This window comes from Schistocerca serialis, chromosome 2 (assembly GCF_023864345.2).
Source record: "Schistocerca serialis cubense isolate TAMUIC-IGC-003099 chromosome 2, iqSchSeri2.2, whole genome shotgun sequence".
Lineage (NCBI taxonomy): Eukaryota > Metazoa > Arthropoda > Insecta > Orthoptera > Acrididae > Schistocerca > Schistocerca serialis.
In genome coordinates, this window is record NC_064639.1 from 758,609,651 (window position 1) to 758,634,503 (window position 24,853).

At 40.7% G+C, this 24,853-nt stretch overlaps 1 protein-coding gene across 1 annotated transcript in view; it reads left to right on the top strand.

Moving 5' to 3' along the window:
- Nucleotides 1–24,853, top strand: part of LOC126457965 (serine/threonine-protein kinase ATR) — a 359,569-nt gene that overhangs the window by 323,447 nt on the left and 11,269 nt on the right. Inside the window, exons 38-42 of the mRNA XM_050094723.1 lie at nt 1,465–1,572; nt 12,184–12,322; nt 12,439–12,550; nt 12,712–12,865; nt 18,434–18,673. Coding sequence (XP_049950680.1) covers nt 1,465–1,572; nt 12,184–12,322; nt 12,439–12,550; nt 12,712–12,865; nt 18,434–18,673 — 753 coding nt within the window. The remainder of the gene's footprint in view (nt 1–1,464; nt 1,573–12,183; nt 12,323–12,438; nt 12,551–12,711; nt 12,866–18,433; nt 18,674–24,853) is intronic.

The following is a 24,853-nucleotide window of genomic DNA, read 5'->3' on the forward strand; positions in this document are numbered from 1 at the left end:
TGGAGGGAAGATGAGATTCTTTTTGCAGTACACTATTGAGAAAATTTAGAGAACTGGCATTCGCAGCTGACTGAAGAACAGTTCTTCTGCTGCCAACATACATTTCGCATAAGGACCGTGAAGATAACTTATGAGAAATAGGGCTCATACGGAGGAGGCATAAAGGTAGTCATTTTTCCCTCACTTCATTTGTGAGTGGAACAGTAAAGAAAATGACTAGTGTCGGCATAAGGTACTCTTCACTGTGCACCATGCGGTTGCATATGGAAACTGTATGTAGATGTTGAAGAAACAGGGCTTAAGTACCCACATGACTCTTGTTATCCCAATTATGCTTAGTGAAACTGAGATGACCTAATGAATGGAGAAACTTAGATGACCTGAAGGTTGGACGAGCACCAAAATGCCCATAATTTGTTCCTCAAATCATTCTTGCACAATTTGGAAATGAACAGGTGATTTGTAGTGCTGAAGCTACAGGACTCCTACTGATTGTTTTAAGCAAACAAAAGAATACACATATAAGACCTACGCAACCTACCTGAATTGTACCCTACTGGAAAACAGGTCGCATCACCTCCTGTGGTTTTCACTATACATGCTCCCTGTTATTTATGTGTACGAATGTGTAATGTGGCTGTAAGTCTAGCTAGCCTTTTTCAATGCTTTGAGCTTCCAGAGGCAGAATTCCTGCACCATAGTAATCTCCTTGCCCTGTGACATACAATGAGCAGAGGTATATATGTGGGATGGTGTCTCCTGTATCCCAGTTCAAGAAGGTAGCTCCAGATGGTGGGTTCTCCTTGTCTGGCAGTCAAAAGGTGTGTGATATACTACACAGCAATCCAGCTGTCCACTTTTACAATCTGTAACAAACAGATGGGACCCCAGTCTCTGGTAACAGTGTTTATACCTGAATCAAGGTGCTCATAGTACAAACTTGACATTCTGACACGTGTAGAGCTCAGTGCTTGCCTAACTTTGAAGATGAAATGTCCTGTGTATAAGACATCAAAGATCTGGCTGTGATCCAATGTGCTGATATCACATTTGTTGCTCATCCTGTGCTGTGCTTTCACCTTGACAGTTTGGGGTCTGATGGACATCCCATTCAGGTGAACACTGAACAATTCCATTTGCTGTGGCAACTAGAGTACACTATTTCCAACAAGGCTGCAGTTGTTCATGAGGGTACATTTAACTACTGTTATGTAATATCGAACATGTGAATGACATTGTCAGTCATGTTCTGTGTGCTGAAGCACAGCAGAAGATCCTTGTCTGAAGTTTACTAAGACAGTTTAATGGTTTCTGTCAAGTCTTCGACAGGAAAAAATAAGAAAGTTTTGTTTTGTATCTTAGCACCATAAAATGTGACCAGTGTCTCTGTGTTAGCGTACCTCTACTTAGCAGCTGCCTTATGTTGTTTGAATTTACTCTGTACTTTGTACATCTGTTTTGCAGGATGATCTACGCAAAGATTTTCGCTTGATGGAGTTTAATGGCATAGTTAATAAATACTTAAAAAAGGACCCAGATTCGAGGCAGCGTGCTCTACGTGTTCGCACCTATGTATGTATTGGCACCAAGTAGTACTCATTATCTCAAAGATGGCACATATTCCAATACTTTTTTTTCTTCACTAGAAGTAGCTATTACATGAATATCAATAGTTAAATGATTGGTGGTTGATTATTCTTAGAGAGTAAAAAGCACTAGATTATACCTTCAGTAGTATGTTGTGTTTTACATAAATTGATAATCCATCTTTCAGTGTGTCCTGTGTTCAGATTTATAATATGCAAGGTATCCTTATTTTATTAGTAACTTTTCTGCATATAAACATTTAGTGGAGTATCTATAACTAGTATAAAGAAAAAAACTGAAAAGTAGTAGAATTTTTTAGTAATATTGTGTTAATTACTCGATAGTGTGTAGCAGTAAACTGCAAGAAACTAGGGACATGTCACTCCAGCTTATTCAAACCTATTTGAAGTGCTTTATTTATTTGTTACAGTGAGTAAGGAGCCAAAGAAGATGTATATGCTTTATCATGTGTCTGTTCTCTCTCTCTCTCTCTCTCTCTCTCTTTTCCTCTTCCTCTTCCTCCCTTCCCCCCACCCCCAAGTGTGAGTAATAAATGTTTATCCATTATAAAGGGGAAGGAAGTTTGAGATGTTAGTGAATAGAAGGATTACATATCTGGAAAGCTAATTTGAGGGAGATGTATCGGATGGTGATGACAAACAACATTTTACTGTTTCTGGTCTAATGCTGTAGTTCTTTAGTGGTTAAGAGATAATGGAAGAAATGTCCACAAGTTTCCTTTAATCACCATCTGGGTGTTTCAAAAATGACTTTACAACTTTGAAAATTCATATCAATTAATACACAGTACCTACAGAGGTGATTGTAGTGTCAATTTGTAGGGAAATACATCAAGTTTTGTCTTGCGTAGTTTACTAGTGCTGAATTGCAGCATAAGGCACGCTAGTGGCTGTTGCATTAAAGATGGCAGCTTTCACTGGACTCTAGAGTGCTAGCTTTGTGTTTTGGTTTGAAGAATCGAAGTTCGAAGTCGGCAACTACTTTTCAGCATAATTTCCATACCAAGTACGCTAAAGATCCTCCTAGTAGGCCTACAATTTATGAGTGGCACAAATGTTTTGTAGAAACAGGGTGCTCAATAAGACATGGGAAATCATCAGGTTGTCCAAGCGCATCTGACGGCATCGTTTAGTGAATGAGACAACGTTTTGTCAACAGCCCTATCAAATCAACCCGGCATGCATCTCGCGAACTGAAAATCCCACATACGACTGTTTGGTGTGTGTTGAGAAACTGTTTGCGTTTGAAACCGTACAGATTGACGATCTTACAAGCAATAACAGTCACTGATAAAATTGCTTGCAAGATCTTCTGTGTGGATATGTTAAACTGATTACACAACGATGAACATTTCTTGAACAAAATCATTTTTTCTAATGAGTTGGCTATTCACTTCAATGGCAAGATTAACACACGTAACTGTAGGATTTGAGGCAGTGAAAATCCACATCAAACATTGCAACATGTTTGTGGTAGCTCTAAACTGAACATTTTTCATGCATTGAGCAAGAACAAAGTGTATGCCCCCCCCCCCGTGAGAGGACCATCAACAGGATAATGTACCTGGATATGTTACATTAATTTTTGATACCACAGATTGATGAGGATGGCCAAGAATGAAATGTTTACTTCATCTAAGATGGTGCACCACCCCACTACCTGACGGACATCTAGGATTTTCTCTGTGACTGCTTTCCAGGTCAATGGATTGGCCGTGATGCACCAATTGCATGGCTCCCACATTCCCCAGACCTGACACGACTCGTTTTTTTTTCTTATGGGGATTCATCAAGGATATCGTGTTTGTACCTCCTCTGCCGGCTTCTCTACCTGAACTTAGAGCAAGAATTTATGCCACTACTGCGGAAGTTACACCTGCAATGCTGCAATGAGTTTGGGAAGAAATTGACTTCCAATGGGATGTGTGCGCGAAGACCAACGAAAGTCACATACAACATCTTCACTTTAAGGTTCTCTTTTTTTGTTTGAAAAATAAAAAAAAAAACCCTTGATTTGTTTTCCTACAAAATAGCAGTAAACCCAACTCTACATCTTCTTCCAATAAATTTATATGAATTTTTAAAGTCATTAAATCCTTTTTGAAACACCATGTATCGTCAATTTTGAGAAGTTTCAACACAAGACCACTATCTGGGGGCTATCAAAAATATAAAGTACAGAAAATATTTCAGTGACTTTGTATTTTAATAGTTATTTGATAAATATCTGGAATGTGCCATCAATTACTTTTCCACATAATCATCATTGATGATTGTGAAAACAGTTACAAACTTTACATCAAAAAATTGTTCAGCTTGTGCTCCTTGCAGAAACATTTAAAAATAGAAATATTATTCCTAGCTTTTGGTTTGTGAGTGCTCTTTCCTTAGGCAGGATAGGGGGATTTGTTTGATAAGATTAGAAAGGTGGCCGTAAATAGTCTCGACATCACAAGAGAGAACTACTTGTTCATTTGTGAGGATGTAAGGAGAGAGTAATGAAACAGAAGGTATCAGAGAGAGTAGAAGGTCAAAAGGTCAGTAGTATAAAGTTACTTTTTGTTGCTGTTGTGAGCTTCTGCACAAAATATCTATGGTACATTGAATGAACACTGTGCAGTAACAACTGTGAGTGGCAGTTGGTCATGTATTTTACAATGTAAGGAACATCTATACTACTCCATAAAGACAAGTCATTGTTTAATGTTGTTGCCAAAAATCACGAAAAGTACTAGTTTAGTTTACTTCAGATTTTTACACGATTTACTAATGAACATTTGGACGGACATAGGCTGTCTGTTTTTATATAACACACAGTTAACATATCGACTATTATAGAATATTTGACATCTGTGTGCAGAAAACAGTGGCAAACCATGCCAAGGGACAACACTTCTGTATTTGCCATAAGGCCTGCAGACTTATGGACTCAGGCTTCAGCCAATCTTATCAATCTAGACACTTATCACTGAGCAGGGTGCCCCCCTCGCAGAATTCTCAGTGCCACATTGTAATCTTATAGTGAGCAGGAGATTCTGTTGTGGAGTCAGCTATTAATCACCGCCATGCTCATGCTGTTGGTTGTCAATTCACAGTTGGCGGGAAACATTTTTGGGCTTGATGCTTTCACTATTTTTGAATTTGAAGCAGTCGATATGTTAACTGTGTCTCTCAGATAGTCCCATTGCAGAATTAGGAGACATTGCCACAGTTGTTTTATCAACTTTCTTGTAAGGATCTGGGTAGAGCTGCTAGTTTTGAGGCCCACATAATGTACCAAATTCTGTTAAGCCTGCCCCTTGTCATTTGCTATGTGAGATAAAGTAAAGGTGGAATCAGGGTGTATATGACCCGTGACAACCGGGAGATCTGGGAAAAACCCAGGAAATTTTTTATCCGGGAGAAAACTGGGAAAACCCGGGATTTTTTTAGAATTCTGGGATTTTTTCATTGTTTTAGTTTTCAGTTAAATTTTTGTAACATTGACCGGTAAGAACCAGTACTCTAACAAAGGATATTACTGTATTTCGCTACTGCAGAATAATACTGCAGCAATAAAACTTGTAAGAGAGAAAAAAACGAAAATAAAACAAAGTTGCCAAGGAAATGCGCCATATACAGCAACAAAACACAGTGCTCACACAAGCGCCTGCCTACAGCAAAATGTGTCAACGGCTTTAGGAAGACTATGGAATGCTTCATAACAGCAAATTGCCTTCGATGAGCGTGACGTCACAACTGCTTACAGTAGATTCGTTTGAACATTTGGTGAACTCATGCGCATGCGCAGTTGAGTCACATATGAGTAGTACCTTCTCCCGCTTTTTTGCCAGAACGCTACTCTGGTAAGGGCCATTTGCACAGTCCCCGGCTAGCAGCCGCTAAAGTTCTATTGTGGGAGCAGTGCGGAAAACGCGTTGTACGAACGGTAATAACGCCAAACCAGGGAAAAAACGCGGGATAACTAAAACGGTGATTGTGGCAGGGTTAGTCAAGTTAACCAGAGAATAAGTTTTAACCCTGGCAGGAATAGTCACAGAATTAGTCATGACAAGATTGTTAAAACGAGGAAGGAGAAGAACCGGGGACATCACACAAATTATGGAAGAATATGACAACTCCAAATCTATATAAAAATTTTGTACTACTGCTTCAGAAGCTAGAGCATATGAATGAAATGTGAAACTATTTCTTAACATGAAACTTTTTGCTTGTAGTAGGCCTAATAGGTATTTGATATTGGTACTTCGTGATTATATTCTGCCGTGTTATAAAAATGACCATTTGTGCCAAAACAGTGTCGTTTATTCGGTATGTGTTACAGTTGCTGCAATATTAGGCAGACCTATTTTGTGAAAAAATACACGTAATCAGATCAAGAAACCACACCAGCCTTGAGTTCTATTCGTATTAATAGCATTTTCAGTATTAGACAGTGATATTTGTTTTTTTCACGTAGCAAAACGTTTGACGAACTTTGATGAGCTAATAAATTGTTACCCAAAAGGAAAGCACACCATGTAAAGCTGTACTAAGGTTAGTGAGAAAAACAATGCAAGGACTTGAGGATTGAAGAAATGTGTACTGTCTTGCTTGTCTATTGTCTTTACTGGTTTTATGTATCCTATATTTAATTTTATGTCAGACAAAACATGAAGTTATTAGCTAACAGGCAATAAAGAGTCCAAATTTTCTGAAGAGTTACTTTTCTCCCGGTTACAAATAATCCAATTGGGAGCAGGAGAGGCACCACAGGAAATTTTAATTTCCACTGTCCTGAATCTGAATACAGTTTGTTGGCACCCATTACAAAATGTTACATGTTTGAGTCCCACAGAATGAAATACAGTTACGTGCGATAGAATGCTGTGCCAAGAGGCGTGGGACTGCACTTTGGCACATTAAAGACCAAACAATATGTCTTACATTTCCTCAAACACATACATTTTATGTATCAGACTCTTCAGAAAGATGTGCGCTACAATATGGACATTTTTTGAAAAGTCGATTTTTAAATTTTTGATGTCCTACCTCAAACACTCGAGGGAGGGGGATGGGGGGGGTCACTATCTAGTATTGCCCCGGTTCGGAAATATCGTAGGCCGGTGCAGAACTACAGAGCAGACTTAACTTTTAATGGGGAAGTGGGTAGTCTCACGTGACCCGTGTTTACATTTCGTGATTTTGCTGTTGCCTTTTCGTTTATTACTCTTACGTCAAATGAAAACGAAACTGATTTCTGTGACCGGCAGCTATCAAGTGAATTACATAATTACGGAAGGCTAAAATATGTTATTAGTTTCAGATTTTATTTTATTTCCCCTTTCTGACAGTCAAGCATTAATCGCATTGCAGAACAGTGAAGTTATTTCTGTCGATTTGCTAAAGAAATTTGGTTTTTATTAATCTTTTCCGCTGAACCAGTCAATTTATTTGAAATTGAGTGTTTAATTCCACACTATTGGCTAGTTTCAACTGTTCACTGCATTTCAAGTGCATGTTTTCATCTTCTAGAACATATGGCTTTATGCCATAATAAAGAACCAAACATGAGATAATAAAGTACTGGTACTCCAAGAATATTTGCATCTGAATCAGGAAATATGAATGTGCACTTTAATTCGAATTATGCATTTTAGTATGGTTCACGAAATACTCATGCTCTTCGAATATCCTCTAATGTCTTGTTTCTTTTATGACATTATGTAAGATGCTTGTTATCAGGCACCCTCTGGCAAGTGCTGAAACGAACTTATTTCTAACAGGTTGCTGGAAAATATTGCGAATGGTAGTTTGAAAAATGTTACTTTAAAAGTAAATTTCCTTTTACGCAAGATGAACTATGTGCGAGAATGTATGATGAATTTCATAAATCCCAGAGCTTTTGACTCTTCATTGAAAAATCAACTCTTTGAGTACGATGATTTAGAATAATTTCGAGCCCAGAAGATCTAACATTTATGTCGTTCTTAAACATTTTACTGGCACATTTGTGTGATGTATCTTAAAGTGTAACACACACAAAAAGGGGCAACATTATATGTGAAAGCTTTTCTTTTCTTGTAGCAACACTACGTATATTAATTTAAACCATTAACTTTCCCTATTTGAGTGTTCACATTACCTTTCAGTGATGTTGCTTTTGGCCGACTACATCACGTGTCCTATGTTCTGAATATCCGCTGTCATTGGCTGACGAGATCACGTGATGTGAGCTATGACTGGCTTACAAAAGCACATCGCAATCACTATTTCAATGTTACGGAAAGTAACATGCAGTATTTGGTGGAATTCGAATTTATGCTTTCGTAATATGAAAATATGTAGTGTACATGTTGCTGCATGTCAGACGTCTTCCCAAAACGTGTTTGGTACCCTGAGTTTCGTTTTCTATAGTGCCAGGAAATTCTACGCTCGTGTATAACACCATAACCATTCAAAATACTGATAAGTTTTACAGTTCCGAGGAAAAAGTGTATTGTCACCCGGGAGGAAATGTACTTTTATCCAGGAATTCCGGGAAAAATCCTCGTCCACGTATACACCCTGGGAATTTGACAGAGGGCAGAATCTCAGGGTGGAGTCACAGATATCATCTAGCCAGTGGGCCACCCTCAGGGTCATGATCCAGAAACCCAATGTTAGACTAAGCACAATTTTAAGCACACAGCCAACACGCAAAAGGAAATAGGTGTTTGTCCCATTCAATGTCATGAGGAGTTATTGGCTAAGTTGGCAGGCAGTCAAAACTCTCCAAAATTAATCTCAGGGATGCATACCTGACATTTCTATTGGATGTTGAGACTCAGAGGATTTTAATATTGATTAAGTGCTCCTCACTGTAACCTTTGCCATTGAAGATGGCTTCAGCTCCAGGAATATTCCAGTGTTTTCTTGAGCAACTTACAACAGATTTTCCATGCTTTGTCAGTTATTTGGACGACGTTTGGCCAACTGGTTTCATGAGAGACCGGCATTTCGAAAACTTGCAGGCAGTTTTTCTGTGACCATTAGACAACAGCCTGCTATGCAACCGTGAGAAACATAGATTTTTTCCTCCTAGAGTTCAGTATTTGGGGCATGTTTTAAGTAAGGATGGTATTGTTCCAGTGACAGAGCAAGTTGCAGCATTCGACAAATTGCCTATTCCTGAGAATATTACGAAGTTGCAATTGTTTTTAGGGAATACAAACAACTATGTGAAATTTGTTCCACTGGCTGCTCATCTTAGTAATCCACAGAATCAGCTTCATAAAAAAGAAGTGACATTTGAGCAGTCAGAGGCATGTCAGTTGGCATTCCAGAAATTGAAGCACACTTCTGCTCTGGCTCTGTTTGGCCATGTTGACCTCCAGGAAGCCTTTGACTCTGGCCACTGATGCATCCCAGTATGACATCGATACTGTTCTCTCTTGCAGGAATCATGATGATATGGAGCAGCCTGTTGCTATCACCTTGAAAACCTTGTCAACAACACAAAGAAATTATTTCCAGATGAGGAAAAGGCAGTTGCAATCATACATAGCGTCAAAAAGTTTCGTGTGTTCTTGTTTGGCACTAAGCTCCGCCTCCCTACAGACCATAAGCCACTCACCCCCCTTATTTGGCCCCCAGTCCAAGCTCCTGGAGAGAACTGCATAGTGTTCACACAGTTGGACCTTCTTTGTGAGTAATTATTTTAATGATATGCACTTCGAAGCTACCTCCCAGCACTAGAATGTGGGCACTTTGTCACGGTTAAAGGTGGGTGCCATGTCGACTTCAGCAAGCAGCAGGCATCTTTTTTGTGCTGGACTGGAACTTCAAAATACCCTAAATGAATTTCCTTTGATGGCGTAGGAAGTCGAGGCAGCTTTAAGTGAGGTTACATTCCTTGCAGAGTAATTACAATGGCCGAGTAGGGATGGCTGAAATGTATTCCCACTAGGTCAGACTCAGCCCTTTGGATATATTTCAGACTGTGTGATAAGTTTAATGATGTTGACAGTGCCCAACTGCTCGCTGTGAAAGATCAGAATTGCCACGGTGGTACTCCACCGCCGTTGTGGCATCACATTTTAGCAGATGTTAATTGCACCTCATTGAGGGTGCCTCAAATCAGAGTGCTGGCCTGGTGACATGTCTATTGGCCAGGGATTGATTCTGCTGTGAATCACACAGTGTGTGCCAGTTCAGCGTGCACCCACTACAAGGCAGCCCCAGCGCAAAAATTCTTTCCGTGGCCAGTACTGGAGCACCCATGGGACAAGGTGCACATGGATTTGACAAGTCATTTCGTTGGGGGCTATGAAGCTGTTACTGGTAGATGCCTTGTTAACTTCCCATAAGTTGCTAGGTTGTCTTCCAAGACACTGCATGCTACTATACAGGAATTAACTGCCAATTTCACTATTGAGATTGCTTTATGCAGCCTGGTCTCTGACAATGCTGGCCTGTTTGTGTTGGAAGAGTTTGGAACATTCTACCACCAAAATGGCATTCAGCACCAGACCACCACGCCATTCCAGTCAGCATCAATTGCAAAGTTTGAGCGGTTGGCCAGGACATTCAAAGTGTGACTCAAGAAAACAGTCTTGATGGTACCTAGAAACAATGTCTGTCCAGCTTTTTGGTTTCCTAGTGAACAATTCCAATTAACAAGCATAGCCTGGCTGAGGCGCTGCACTGTCACCAGCCTTATGGTCTCTTTGACCTATTGCACACAGAGTTTCATGGTCTGTGGGCCATGCCACAGTATCAGCAAGCTTCCGCCTTCTAGGCACATACATTGAGACAGTCACCTGGATGGAAGCAATGCATTGTGGTGGTATGTGAGTGGCAACAGCTGTATATAGTTGCAGTAGATCAGCGGCACCTGTTACGCCATGCTACCTAGCTCCGACCACATCAAGCTGAGCAGTGGGTGCCCCCATTTCAAAAGTCAGAAGACATTTGCACAGGCAGTCACGACCCAGTGACTTTTGCACCAAGCAGCTCTGCAGCTGTGCACTGCTCGCTGAATAATTTGCATGCTCGCCTGGTGTATCCCACCACTCGGGAGAACTGTTAGCCATGAGGAGATATCAAGGAGTTGGAGTACCCTTCTTCGACATCACAGCAGCCAGCAGAGGTTGCCCACCCAGTCCTCTTTGGTTTTCAACCACTAGTCTCCATTGAAGTATCTTCTTGTCACCACTCCCAGCATTACCAATGATGTCCTGGCACAGAGCACCAAAGTGAAACCCTTGGTGGAGTTCCCCCTCACCCCTTGTCCCTTCACTCACTGACTCCAGCACAGGCCAGGACATTTTCAGCCGTAATTGGCTCTTAAAGGGAGGAGAGATTTGGCGATCTCACCAGACTCCTGTGTGTCGGACGAGGAGTGTTTCGTGGTAGAGTGTTGAAGTGATACATGACTGTGCAGACTTAGAGACCAGTCACATGCTAGCACTAGCTGAGACTCCTTGTTTATCTTGGTATGTGTTTGCTTGCTTACATATTGTTCATTCTGTCATGCACTCGTGTTTCTGTGTCTGTCCCTGACTGTGCTTCTAGACTACCTACTCACAGTATAGGGTGACACACTGTCCTTTTTTTTTTTTTGTAGGCACAATGTGCCCTGTGTCTCTGCGCTTGTCCTGAGCATTTCATGGACAGTACATCTAGCTATGAGATATATAACAAGTTTCTTCTGCAGAAGGATGCATGATATTAAGCTGAGTTATGATGTTTCATTTCTTTTTTATCCCCCCCCCCCCCCCTCTCCCCCTGCCCAATACATTGCTTAAGACTTCCGCTATCTGGAGAGTGATTATTCATTGTTTAGTATCCCATTAAGCAATTTCAATGACTAAGATAACTTGAATGTATTTTAAATTAAGTTGTATTCATATTTCAACAGCCACAAGATAATGGATTAATATAAAATTTATCTGGCCTTTGCAATTGCAAATCCAAATAAATAGTAACATATGAAACTTTGCATGCTTTCTATTAAATCATACATACATTAAAATTACTCCATCCTCTGCCCACTTTCATGTGGTCTGATTGATCTGTCACATAAAAGCATTGCTTTATTTTTGGTCAGGCGACTCAAGCATTGAAACAGTTCAGAAATTATGAAGTGAAAATTCAGAGTAAATAAGCCTTTGTGTTGTACAACATATGTATAGTCTATTCTACCACAAATTTCTTTTGTGCTTACTAGTCATCTTGATGATGGTTGGAAAAGGTTAGCTCTGACTTGTTACGACTGTATTGTGAGAAAGTAAAGAGTATTTGAATTTAGTCTCTATCACTGATATCGTTGACATTTGGCTACATTACAGATGTGAAGTTAGTTTTTACTGATTTTGCTGTTATTTGTGTGTCAAACAAAGCAGAACAAACCCTTTTGTTGGCACTTTAAATGTTGCTGGAAAAATATGTCTACTTGTATGTTACAGTTGTTAAACACTAAGGAATGATGTTTGCAACATTATATTTATCACACAGTAGCTTTTGCATTGAAAAATACTAATAGACATTACTTTTTGTGCTTTATGAGTGGTTAAAAGTCAGTCATTTTATCATGGTTTTATTTTCTTTTTTTTAGGCTGTAGTACCACTAAACGAAGAATGTGGCATTATTGAATGGGTGCCAGATCTTGTGGGTTTGAGGCCCATGCTGTCTGGTCTTTACAAGAGGATGGGAATTAGCCCACCTCAACGAATTCTTAAAGAACTTCTTACATGTATGTAGTCCAGAATAGTTCAGACTTTGTGTCAGTTTAGTCAACAGGATGGTTTATAAAAATGAATAATCACTAATACAAATCCCATTTCATGATACTTATATTATTTTGTTTAGGTAAAGTGGACCAAGTGGCAAAGAAGAGATTAATATTTGACAAGTTACTGAAGATGCATCCACCAATTTTGAGTGAATGGTTCCTTCAAACTTTTCCAGATCCATCCAGTTGGTATGTTGTATCAGTACCCCTCATAAAAATTTGGTGGTAATGGAAATTTCTGAATGGGTTGTCATTGCTATGGAGGTGAACTGTGTCTTATTTGCCACAACTTACATACTTATGTGCTCCATATATTTTGTTATTTTACCTCGGTTTCAATTTTGTTCCAGGTACCAGGCAAGAACAACATATGTCCGTACTTGCGCAGTAATGTCAATGGTGGGATACATTTTAGGTCTAGGAGATCGGCATGGAGAAAATGTTTTATTGGACTGTAGCAGTGGTGGAGTTGTCCATGTAGATTTCAACTGCCTTTTCAACAAGGTCTGTGACTGCTATACAATGTTTTTTTGATATAACACAGAACAATTAAAGATTAGTTTTCTAAGGTACATAAAGGACTTGAGATGGATGAATGAAGTAGAAGACAGACACCAATGTCTAGAATAATGAACAAATCAGCGTACATGTATAAGTACCCAAATTATTTAACTCTCAGAATTTTCAGCTGTTTGGAATTTTCAGGTTAAAAGATAAAATTTAAAGTTTACACAAGAACAGTGAAAGAATTACAAGAGAAGCATTAATTATTTTACATGTGTATCTTTATAACAAAATAATTTCAAGTGTTTCTGTCATCCTTCCAAGCTCTACCATTACAGACTGGCATTCCACTCATTGTGGACAACACTGTATTTCAGTACTAAAATAAAATTTGGATATGACACTGGTAGAGGGCTAAATTAGTGTGTCAATCATTAACTGAACTATGATAGTGATGCTAGTAAAAACTTCAATGAAGAGTTGTTTGTGAAATGGAGATATATATATATAAATAAAGCTTTCAGGATTCATTTCTGCTGTAGCAGAATTATTTTGGGATGAAGGACATATATTGGCAGCATTACACCCTTTCTTCTGGGAAGTGGGTGCCTGGTTTAGGAAACTGGATTTTAAAGACTGTATTTAACAATTACTCAGAATAGCCCTTCAAACACACACGTTACATAATTACTATTAATAAAGTACCAGTATTTCACAATCATAGTTTTGTTATCATTCATAGTTTTTGTGTAAACCAATTTATTTGGGTATTTTTCTGTATCTTAAGTGTAGTGATAGTCTGAAATGCAAGAAAATTGCCTACAGTTTCAAAAAGGAAAAAGTAGCAGATATGACTTTAAAATTAAAGGAAAGAAAAAAATATCTGTCTTGCTTTTGTTCCTATGGGTCATTCCATGTAAACGAGGAATCATTATCAAAAAATTAATTTTTCTGTGGGAATATTTTTTCCCCTGTTACATATGCAGGTTGGGCATTGAATTTTGTTGGCAAGATTGATTTTTCCCTCCAAAACCTATTGTTTACTTGTGGGAGCCATTGTTTTGAAGACTACATTGTTGATTTTGTTCATGCAGAAGATTTGATCAATTTCAAGGAAAGAAAAAATCATGAAATTTGTATTAATTCTGTATGGTTTATATATCACTTTAAAGTGCATATCTTCTTCTTCTTTTTGGTATATTTTTAGAAGCAAACAATTTACGCATGATAAATACAAAAACATTTAAATAACCTAACCGAAAAGTGTAACATTAGTTACCAAAGTGTAGAAACTTATATGCCATGCTGTCCTTCACATAAGTGTACCTGATAATTTGGTGTCTCAAATAAAGTTCCTCCTGGAAGCCTTCTCCTGGTATAGGATATTTAATTCATGTTATGTGAGTTACCTTTATTTATGTAACATGAGTTACCACAATTGTTGTAGGATTAATTATAATTTTGAGCAGTCAGATTGGTTCTGAATTACATAGAACACAACTAACAATATATTTCAACATATTTAATGTATATTGATCTCCATATGCCACATAAAATCCCATAGGGAATAGCTATTTCTACTTTACAACAATTTGCAATTTTTGCAGAATGCCTTTAAGTGCAGATGAGAAGAAGAAGAAGAAGAAGAAGAAGAAGAAGGCAGATAGTTAGAGAACCAACTCGTGAAGCTAACGTTTTAGACCTCATAGCAACAAATAGACCGGAACTTTTCGACTCCGTGAATGTAGAAGAGGGTATCAGTGATCATAAGTCAGTGGTTGCATCAATGACTACAAGTGTAATAAGAAATGCCAAGAACGGAAGGAAAATATATTTGCTTAACAAGAGTGATAGGGCACAAATCGCAGAATATCTGAGTGACCACCATCAAACGTTCATTTCTGAGGAAGAGGATGTGGAACAAAAATGGAAAAAATTCAGAAACATCGTCCAGTACGCCTTAGATAAGTTCGTACCGACTAAGGTCCAAAGCGAGGGGAAAGATCCACCGTGGTATAACAATCATGTACGAAAGGTACTACGGAAACAAAGAAAGCTTCATCATAGGTTTAAGAGTAGTCGAATCATAGCTGATAAGGAAAAGCTGAACGAAGCGAAAAAGAGCGTAAAGAGAGCAATGAGAGAAGCATTCAACGAATTCGAACATAAAACATTGGCAAACAATCTAAACAAGAACCCTAAAAAGTTTTGGTCATATGTAAAATCGGTAAGCGGATCTAAATCCCCTATTCAGTCACTCGTTGACCACGATGGAACCGAAACAGAGGACGACCGAAGAAAGGCAGAAATACTGAATTCAGTGTTCCGAAACTGTTTCACTGCGGAAAATCGTAACACGGTCCCTGACTTCAGCCGTCGCACGGACGCCAAAATGGAAAATATTGAAATAAACGATATCGGAATTGAAAAACAACTGCTATCACTTAGTAGCGGAAAAGCATCCGGACCAGACGAGATACCCTTAAGATTCTACAGTGATTATGCTAAAGAACTTGCCCCCTTTCTATCAGCAATTTATCGTAGATCGCTGGAAGAACGTAAAGTACCTAGCGACTGGAAGAAAGCGCAGGTCGTTCCCATTTTCAAGAAGGGTCATAAATCAGATGCGAATAATTATAGACCTATTTCGCTTACGTCAATCTGTTGTAGAATAATGGAACATGTTTTGTGTTCTCGTATTATGACGTTCTTAGATAATACAAATCTCCTTCATCATAACCAACATGGATTCCGCAAACAGAGATCATGTGAAACTCAGCTCGCCCTATTTGCCCAAGAAATTCACAGTGCCGTAGACACTGGCGAGCAGATTGATGCCGTATTCCTGGACTTCAGGAAGGCATTTGATACGGTTCCGCACTTACGTTTAGTGAAAAAAATACGAGCTTACGGAATATCGGACCAGGTTTGTGATTGGATTCAGGATTTCCTAGAAGAAAGAACACAACATGTCATTCTTAACGGTTCAAAATCTGCAGATGTAGAGGTAATTTCGGGAGTACCGCAGGGAAGCGTGATAGGACCTTTATTGTTTACAATATACATAAATGACTTAGTTGACAACATCGGTAGCTCCGTGAGGCTATTTGCAGATGACACGGTTGTCTACAAGAAAGTAGCAACATCAGAAGACTCGTACGTACTCCAGGAGGACCTGCAGAGGATTAATGCATGGTGCGACAGCTGGCAGCTTTCCCTAAACGTAGATAAATGTAATATAATGCGCATACATAGGGGCAGAAATCCATTCCAGTACGATTATGCCATAGGTGGTAAATCATTGGAAGCAGTAACGACCGTAAAATACTTAGGAGTTACTATCCGGAGCGATCTGAAGTGGAATGATCACATAAAACAAATAGTGGGAAAAGCAGGCGCCAGGTTGAGATTCATAGGAAGAATTCTAAGAAAATGTGACTCATCGACGAAAGAAGTAGCTTACAAAACGCTTGTTCGTCCGATTCTTGAGTATTGCTCATCAGTATGGGACCCTTACCAGGTTGGATTAATAGAAGAGATAGACATGATCCAGCGAAAAGCAGCGCGATTCGTCATGGGGACATTTAGTCAGCGCGAGAGCGTTACGGAGATGCTGAACAAGCTCCAGTGGCGGACACTTCAAGAAAGGCGTTACGCAATACGGAGAGGTTTATTATCGAAATTACGAGAGAGCACATTCCGGGAAGAGATGGGCAACATATTACTACCGCCCACATATATCTCGCGTAATGATCACAACGAAAAGATCCGAGAAATTAGAGCAAATACGGAGACTTACAAGCAGTCGTTCTTTCCACGCACAATTCGTGAATGGAACAGGGAAGGGGGGATCAGATAGTGGTACAATAAGTACCCTCCGCCACACACCGTAAGGTGGCTCGCGGAGTATAGATGTAGATGTAGATAGATAAATATAGTAATGTAACAATTATTGGATATAGGTTTGTAGAGCATTCTGTACAAAGTATGTTTTGAGGTATAAAAATATTTAATAGAAACATTTCCCTATGTTAATTGTCCAAAACGTATACTATAAACATCACTTAGTAACATGTGTTACCATGGAATGACCCCTATGTCATTCTCAACACAGCGACAGAGATGAAGTCTAGTTAGATAATAGTATAATAGTCCTGTAGTGGAGACTGATAATTAAGGGAGCCGTGGCATGAATCATGAATTAGTTGGTCTAAACCATTGAATTCGTTGTTTCTCCAAACTTCTTCATAGTAAGATCAGGATAGTATTTAAACAAGGTAATGATGAAAGACAGCACAGACCTTGGGTGAGCAACTGAATGGAATGGTCTGGAAAGGAGGATGTAGGATGAACATGAACAAAAGTGAAACAAGGGTAATGGAACGTAGTCGAACTAAATCAGGTGATGTTGAGAGAATTACATTACGAGATGAGACACTAAAAGTAGTAGATGAATTTCGCAGTTTGGGTGATAAATAACTGATCATGGCCAGAATAGAGGATATAAAATGTAGAGTGACATTGGCAAGAAGAGATATTTGTTAACGTCGAATATAAGTTGAAGTGTTAGGAAATATTTGCTGAAGGTATATTTCTGGAGTGCAGCCTGCCATGGAAGTGAAACATGGATGATAAACAGTCCAGTCAAAAAGAGAACAGGAACTTTTGAAATGTTGTGCTACAGAAAAATGCTGAAGATTAGATGGGTAGATCATGAGAAGGTACTGGATAGAATTGGGGAGAAAAGAAATTTTACTAAAAGAAGGGATCGATCGATAGGACACATTCTGAGACATCAAGGATTCATCAATTTAGTAATGGAGGGAAGTGTGGAGAGTAAAAATTTTAGAGGGAGGCCAAGAAATGAATAAAGTAAATAGGTTCAAATGGCTGCAGGCTGCAGTAACTGTTCTGAGATTAAGAAGCTTGCACAGGATGGAGTAGTATGGAGAGCTGCATCAAACCAGTCTGTGGACTGAAGACCACTGCAGTAATGATCAATTGTTTGCATGATTGTAGTAGTACAGGACAGACAATACTCTGGGGTCTTTATTCCACTGATGGTGCCCCATTAAGTCTAACTTACTCCTCACTCAGACATAAATTTTATTTTCCATGTGATCTTTCCAAAAGACCCGTGTCTTCTCTAGAGCTAATAATTAATAATAGCAGTGTCTTTGCTCTTGATAGCTCAAGATGACTTTGATGTCCACTGTGGCGCCTTATGTAACTGTATCATTCACAGTTATTGGTAATGACAATATTACAAAAAGGATAGATTGCTACTCACCACACAGAGGAGATGTTGAGTCACAGGCAGGCACAACAAAACGACAGCTATACATTTGAGCCTTCAGCCAAAAGGCCTTCTTTAAAGTAGGAGAGAGAAAACACACACAAGCACAACTTACATACATGATCACTGCCTCTGGCTGTTGTGGAAGTGTTCCTATTCATGAATGATCTGAAATGTTGTGTTGGTATTTATATGTGCATTTTTGCAGCTACAAATTTCTCCACTGTTGACACTCACCTTTAAAACTAACTGTCGGATTGCTCTGCTTCCAGGGTGAGAATTTCGACTGTCCAGAGGTAGTACCATTTCGTTTGACACACAACATGGTTTCAGCTATGGGTCCGTTAGGAGTGGAAGGACCATTTCGACGTGCCTGTGAGATCACACTGCGCTTACTACGCACAAAAAGTGACACTCTAATGTGTGTTTTGAGGCCTTTTGTGTATGATCCAATTATTTCATGGAAGAACAAGAGTTCAGTGAAGAAAAATGAGGAAATGACAAATGAAAGGGTAATGATTACTGTTATTACTATTATTTAATGTTAGACAACCTTAATTTAATCGTGTATTTGCTCACTAGTTATGTATATTTTGTAGTACACTTGTAAATGTGAACAGACAGTGTCTCATTGTACAATTTTTAAGTTAGTACTAATTTGAGTTACATCATTTACTTTCTGTTTTGCGTAATCTTTCAAAATTATGCAGGCAGCATGTCTGCGTCCTGTCATGTGGCCCTTTCTCCCTTTCCTGCAGATATTTTCAACTTCATATGTCTCTTGCCAGTTTATATGCTCCATTGCATTCATATTTTTCAGAAATGTTACATGTATCTCTCTTCATGTTTTGCCTAGGAAACCAAATATAACTTTCTTTGTATGCTATCCAGAATGGAAGTCAAACATTTTAAAAATAACAATATGAGCAGGAGTCTCATGAGGCACTATGGAAAGCATGCTGTGTTGTGTAGTGGAAATGAAATGAAATGATTGTGTGGCATTATTGGCTGGGGGGCCCCATCCAGGGGAGTTCAGCCACCGGGTTGCAAGTCTTATTTCAGGTGATGCCACATTGGGTGACTTGTGCGTTGGTGATGATGAGACAAGGATGAGAGCAACACAATGCCCAGTCCTTGAGCAGAGAATATCTCCTACCTGGCCGGGAATCAAACCCAGGCCTGCTGCATTGTAGGCAAACACGTTACCACTCAGCTAAGCAGGCGGACGTTGTGTAGTGTTACCAGAAAGTATAAAAAGACAAATCTAATGAGACAATGGTGTACACAATATTTCCGACAATAAGTCAACAAGGTGAATTGAAGCAGTTTGATTGAGACATAATTGTAGTGGCCAGGAATTCTGATCAGTTTTGCGATTGTCAGTTTAATTGTATAGTAGAAACATTCAAAACTAATCACACTCTGATAGAACCAAGGAGTCAAACAGGTCACTAAACTCTTAAAGTGTACTGTGTGTCAGACATGATTGTCATCACTCTCACTACAGAAGACTTCCATTGCCCGAGTGCTGTGTTTACCCGACTAGAATGTGAACTTGAATATAAGACCACCCCTTTTCTCAAAAGGCCCATTGTGAGTTCACATTTGTAACATATTCTGACTATACAAAATTAGAACCTGTTTTATAGATATTTTATATCTTCTGAAAAGATGACATTATACCTATTAAAAACTTATGTCATTTATTGATTGTTTACATATTAATAGTACAAGAAGAAATAAAATTAAAAAAAAAGGTTTACATTAATTTTTATCTTCACTTTCTTTTTTGTGCTTACTATCTAACTCAGTAACCTGTAGTATTACTATTTTTAGCGTTATTGTTGTTGTTATTATTATTATTATTATTATGAATAGGATAGTTGCAACTCACCATATAGTGGACATGCTGAGTCACAAATAGGCACAGCAAAATGACTGTCAGAAAGTGAGCTTTCAGCCAACAAGACCTTTGTCAGAAATAGAAAAAACACAGACGCACACACACACAAACACAAATGCAACTCACACACATGACCACAGTCTCTGTATGCTGAGGTCAGACTGTGAGCTGTGGCACATGATGGGAGAAGCAAAAATGTGGTGGGATAAGGAGGAGGCTGGGGCGGGGAAGGGGAGGGGAGGTGGAGGGGGAGGGGTAGCAGGGTGGGCTTGGGGGGCGGTTCAAAAAATGTTCAAATGTGTGTGAAATCTTATGGGACTAAACTGCTAAGGTCATCAGTCCCTAAGCTTACACACTATTTAACCTAAATTATCCTAAGGACAAACACACACACTCATGCCCGAGGGAGGATTCGAAGCTCCGCTGGGACGAGCCGCATGGGGGACGGTAAAGTGCTTCTTGTGGAAGCGTGCAGGGACGAGGTGGAGAGAGGGTAGGGCAACTAGGTGCAATCGGGCAGTTGGCTAGGGGGGGGGGGGGGGGGGTTATAGTGGAAAAGGAGAGAAATAAAGAGACTGTGGATGTGTTGGTGGAATACAGGGCTGTGTAGTGCTGAAATGGAAACAAGGAAGAGGCTAGATGGCTAAGGACAATGTGTAACAAATGTTGAGGCTAGGAGGGTTATGGGAGCATAGGGCATATTGCAGGGGGAGTACCCACCTGTGCAGTTCAGAAAAGCTGGTGTCAGTGGGAAGGATCCAGATGGCAAAGGCTGTGAAGCAGTATTGAAATTAAGAACGTCGTTTTGGGCAGTTTACTCAACAACAGGGTGGTCCAACTGTTTCTTGGCCACAGTATGTCAGTGGCCATTCATAGGCACGGACAGCTTGTTGGTCGTCATGCCCATCAGCACAGTGGTTGAAACTTAGATTGTACATCACATGATTGATTTTACAGGTAGTCCTGTCTTTGATGGGATAGTTCATGCCTGCGACTGGACTGGAGTAGGTGGTGGTGACGGGAGGATGCATGGGACAGGTCTTACATCAACGTCTATTACGTGGGTATGAGCTACGAGCAAAGGCTGAGAGAAGGGGTTGTGTAGGGTGGGCGAGGATTTTGCGTAGGTACAGTGGACAGTGGAATAGCACTGTGGAATAGGTGGGAAGGATGATGAGTAGGACATTCCCCATTTCAGGGTATGACGAGAGGAAGTTGTAACCCTGGAGGAGAATGTGATTCAGTTAATCCAGTCCTGGTTGGTACTGAATCATGACAGGAGAGCTCCTCTGTGACCATACAGTAGGACTTTGAGAGGTGGTGGATGACTGGAGAGATAAGGCATGGGAGATCTGTTTCTGTGCAAGGTTGAGAGGGTAATTACAGTCTGTGAAGGCCCTTGTAAAACCCTGGGTATATTTAAGAGGGATCGCTCATCACCACAGATGAAATGGCCACAGGTTGCTAGGCAGTATAGAAGGGACTTGTTGGTGTGGAGTGGGTGGCAACTGTCAAAGTGGAAGTATTGCTGGTGATTGGTAGGTTTGATATGAACAGAGGCCCATGAATAGGTTGGTATAGGATGGTGCCATGCAGATGCCCATAGCCATATCTTGGATTTGTTTGTAGGTAATGTCTTCGAAGGAGATGTAATTGTGGGTGAGGATATAATTGGTCATGGTAACTAGGAAGGGAGGTCATAGGTTGAGGAGGTCATAGGTTTGAAATCTGTTGGGTGTTGGGAAAGATAGTGCTCAATAGCGGTAAGGCCATGAGCATTAGGGATGTTAGTGTTAAGGGAGATTGCATCAATAGTGACAAGCAGGGCATCATGTGGTAAAGGAGTATATTTTATACAGGAGTGCAGGTTGAGGGTAATAGGCTGAAGGTGTTGGTCTACAAGATTCTTTCAGTGGGGCACAGTAACTGACAATAATGGAGTGTCCTATTGGATGGGTTTATGGACTTTACGAAGCATGTAAAAGGTAGGAGTGTAGGGAGTGGTAATGGTGAGGAGAGAGATGGACTGTGGGGAGAGGTTCTGGGAGGGGCCTAAGGATTTGAGGAGAGACTAGAGATCCTGCTGGATTTCTGGAATGGGGTCACTGTAGCATGGTTTGTAGGTGGATGAATCTGACAGCTGGTGGAGTCCTTCTGTCAGGTAATTCTTGTGATTCAAAACAGCAGTGGTGGAGTTTGTAAGCAGGTAGGATTATGTCAGGATCAGTTTTTAGGTGGTGTATTGGGGTTCTTTCTGTGGATGTAAGGTTAGTTTGCATGTTGAGGGGTTTGGGGAACGGTGATGAGGCAAGGTTCGAGGTTAAGAAATTCTGGAAAGTTGACAGGGGGTGATATGGTGGCAGTGGTGGTGGATCATGTTGAGTGGAGGAGTGGACTGTGTTAAGCAGGGTTCAACATTGGTTTTTGGTTGAGTCAGATTGGTATGATTGGTGGTGAAAAAGAATTTCTATTGTAGGGACTGGAGGAAAGAGAGAAGGTCTTTGACTAATCCTGTACGATTGAATTTGGGAGTGGAGCAAAAGTGAGGCCTTTGGAGGGGACTGATAGTTCTGCATGGCTAAGGCTTTTGGAGGAAAGGTTCACAACTGTCTTTCCAGTTTGTTTAAGGTTCTGGATTCTGTATAGTGGTGTTAAGGAGGTTTTGAAGGTGGGGTAAATGTGATTGGTCTGCAAGACAGGATTTGTCAGCTACGAAGGGATGTGGGGTAGGTTAGGAGATCGTTGTAGAGGTTGTGGATAGTGGTAGTTCGAGGTCGGAGTTGGAAGTGAACAGGCTGGAGAGTTTTTTGAGGTGGCATTGTGCATGTTGCTGTAGTTCCTGGAGGGCAAGTGTTTCAGTGTGTGATGTGGCATCCAGGTATTTGGGATTGTATAACAAGAGAATTTTGTGGATGGAGAGGAGGTATTGCAAGGAATGTTGGGCCTGAATGATATTATTTTGCAGCACTACATTGGTGAGGGTTAAGGACTGGCGGAATCTGAACAGATGGAGAGCATTGTGGAAGAATGGGATGCAGCCGGGGATGGGTAATTTGATGGTAAGGCCGTTTAGGGGGTTTCTACGAGCCAAGCAACAACTTCCAGAAATCGTTAGCCATGAACCTTGCCTTACCATCTTTCCCCAAATCCCTCAAAGTGCAAGTCAACCTTACATCCAGAGAAAGAACCCTAATCCACCACCAAAACACTGATCCCAACCTTATAATCCTACCGGCTGACAAAGGCTCCACCACCTTTATTTTGAACTGCAGGTATTACCTCGCAGAAGGACTCTGTCAGATTCATCCACCTACAAACCCTGGCACAGCGACCCCATGCCAGAAGTCCCCAGTCTCTCCTCAAATCCTTAGGCCCACCCCAGAACCTCTCCCCTAGTCTGTCTCTCTCCTTAGCCCTACCTCTCTTGCACTCTTCTTCTACATGCTTCCCAAAGTACATACACCCAACCACCCAGGCCTCATTGTGGCCAGTTACTGTGCCCCCTCTGAGAGAATCTCTTCTCTTGTAGACCAACACCTTCAGCCTATTACCCACAATCGACCCTCATATATAAAGTATATGAGCCATTTCCTCCACCGACTCTTCACAGTTTCTGTTCCTTTACCACATGGGCCCTTCTCATTGTTATTGATGCAACCTCCCTTTACACTAACATCCCTAATGCCTATGACCTTAACTGCTATTGCCCAATGCCTGGGGGACTCCAAACCTACCAAAATGTCCCTTCCATACAGCCTAGCTACCCGGGGCTGTCGCATCTGTAGTGATGAGCAGTCCCTCTTGAAATATACCAAGGCCTTCACAGACCGAGATTACACTCCCAACCTTGTATGAAAACAGATCCCCCGTGCCTTCTCTCACCAGTCACCCAATAACTCCCAGAGTCCCACTGTTCAACTGCAGAGGAGCATTCCCCTTGTAACTCAATACCATCCAGGACTGGAGCAACTGAATTACATTCTCCTCCAGGGTTTCGACTACCTCTTGTCACCGAGCAAGGTGGTGCAGTGGTTAGCACACTGGACTCGCATTCAGGAGGACGACGGTTCAATCCCGCGTCCGGCCATCCTGATTTAGGTTTTCCGTGATTTCCCTAAATCGCTCCAGGCAAATGCCGGGATGGTTCCTTTGAAAGGGCACGGTCGCCTTCCTTTCCCATCCTTCCCTAATCCGATGAGACCGAGGACCTCGCTGTTTGGTCTCTTCCCCCCAAACAACCCAACCCAACTGTCACAACTGTCACCTCTTGTCATGCCCTGAAATGAGTGATGACCTACCCACTATCCTTCCCACCCCTCACACAGCAGTATTCTACCACCCACCGAACCTAAACAGTATCCTCGTCCATCCCTACACAACCCCTGCTCCCAGCCCCCTCGCCTCATGGCTCATATCCATGTAATCGACCTAGATGCAAGACCTGTTCCATACATCCTTCCACCACCACCTGCTCCAGTCTGGTCACAAGCATCATCTATCCCATCAAAGCCAGGGATACTTGTGAAACCAATCATGTGATCTACAAGCTAAGCTGCAACCATGGCGCTGTAGTTCTACATCGGCCGATTACTAACAAGCTGTCTGTTCAAATGAATGGCCACCGACATATTGTGACTAAGAAACAGCTGGCCCACCCGGTTGCTGAGCACTCCACCCAACACAAGTTCTTAATTTCAATATTGCTTCACAGCCTGTGCCATCTGGATCCTTCTCACCAACATCAGCTTATCTGAATTGCTCAGGTGGGTGCTCTCCTGGACTATATGCT